A 1,628-nucleotide genomic window follows, 5' to 3' on the forward strand; every position below is an offset into this window, starting at 1 on the left:
TGCCCACATGTGGTCCACTAAAAGTCAGAATTGAATTACAGGTAACGAATAACAATAGGGGAATCCTGGTGAGGTGTTATAGGATAAACACTGGACTGCTAACCACAAGGTCATCAATTGAAGCACATCAGTTGCTCTTCAGAAATCTTACATAGAGTCACAATAAGTCATAACTGACTCAAAGACACTTACCAACAACAAGAACAACAACCACAATGGGAGTTCTGGTATGGTGTTGTAGGACAAGTACTGGAATGCTAACTGCAAGATTGGTGGTTCGAATCCACCAGCCTCTCTTGTAAAACCCTATACAGGGTTGCTATGATTTGGAGCTGATTTCATGGCACCTGACAACAATAACAAAAGCAACAATAAATCACAAAAGTAAGTTGGAGTAGCACAAAACTCAGAGAGATGAGACAGCTCTCTATTACTCCCATGCCATAGCAGTACCCCTCAATGAGAATATGCCAAGATTAAACACAACCTTTATGCACTAAGTTTTGATTATTCACAAGTTATAGAAAGAATCAGAACCTGAAAATTAGGTATCGGTTCCTAGAAAAAGAAAAAATGTTAAGCTTTATGTGACTTAGATTTTTTAAAAATTTATGGTTGCAGCTATAGATGATTCAGTATTTTTTCGAAGAATGTAAAGTTCCTGTTGGTAAATTGACCCATTTTTAAATGGTAAAGTGATATAGTATTACTATTTATCATACCGAGAGCCATCTAATGCTATTAGAAAATGATTTCTTTGGATGGAGCCTTTGCTTCGTATAAGCGCAGAACTCAGACAAGGAGAAGTCAGTGACGAAAGGGAGAGGCTGGAGACCTGTTTTTGACCTGGGGATGCTAACATGTATTTATCGACTAGTAAAAATCAGAGAAATAAGTCCAGTTACCCTCAAAGCACTCCATATTTCCAAGATTTGCACTCATAACCATAATTCCATTGAGGCATCTGGTGCCATTTAATGATTTTCTGCCCCATCTGAAAACTGCTTAGCATATAAATTAATTTTAATGTGTTGGTTTCCCTAATTTCCAAGTGCAGGCATATTTCCTATTAAGTTATTCTTGCTTTTGTGAGATTATTATGTAATTAAATATGTTTCCACTGAAATCCAAAATAACATGCTATCTATTATATAACAGAATGTGTGACTAAACTCTTCAAAGATACCTACTTTAAAGGAGGAGACATAACTACTGTTTTTGTACCAAGTTTTAAGTATTGCCAACTAGTCTGCACCCATCACCCAAGATGTTTGCTCTTCACTTTTATGGCTGAATCGTCATCTGAAGACCCTACAAAATGGTAAGTGTTTATGCAAAGGAAATGGATATTACATGACAGTTATTGTTAAGTGCCATTGTATCATTCCAGCTCACAGTGACCCTAAATAGGGTTTCCAATGAGAGGCTTGTGGGTTTGAACTGCCAACCTTTTGGTTAGCAGTCCAGTTCTTAGCCTATTTTGCCACACCAGGACTCACATGGCAATTACCTATTGATAAGTTTCCATCTACCAACTTGTAAAACTCAATGTTAAGAAATAGAAAACAATTAGTCCTCCAATTCAATTGAAAACTGTTGTTAACTATTGTTAAGAGTTGGTTCTGATT

At 36.6% G+C, this 1,628-nt stretch overlaps 1 protein-coding gene across 1 annotated transcript in view; it reads left to right on the forward strand.

Moving 5' to 3' along the window:
• Positions 1 to 1,628, forward strand: part of F11 (coagulation factor XI) — a 68,071-nt gene that overhangs the window by 7,235 nt on the left and 59,208 nt on the right. The window contains exon 2 of the mRNA XM_006834455.1: positions 1,159 to 1,321. Coding sequence (XP_006834518.1) covers positions 1,159 to 1,321 — 163 coding nt within the window. The remainder of the gene's footprint in view (positions 1 to 1,158; positions 1,322 to 1,628) is intronic.

This window comes from Chrysochloris asiatica, unplaced genomic scaffold, assembly GCF_000296735.1.
Source record: "Chrysochloris asiatica unplaced genomic scaffold, ChrAsi1.0 scaffold00011, whole genome shotgun sequence".
Lineage (NCBI taxonomy): Eukaryota > Metazoa > Chordata > Mammalia > Afrosoricida > Chrysochloridae > Chrysochloris > Chrysochloris asiatica.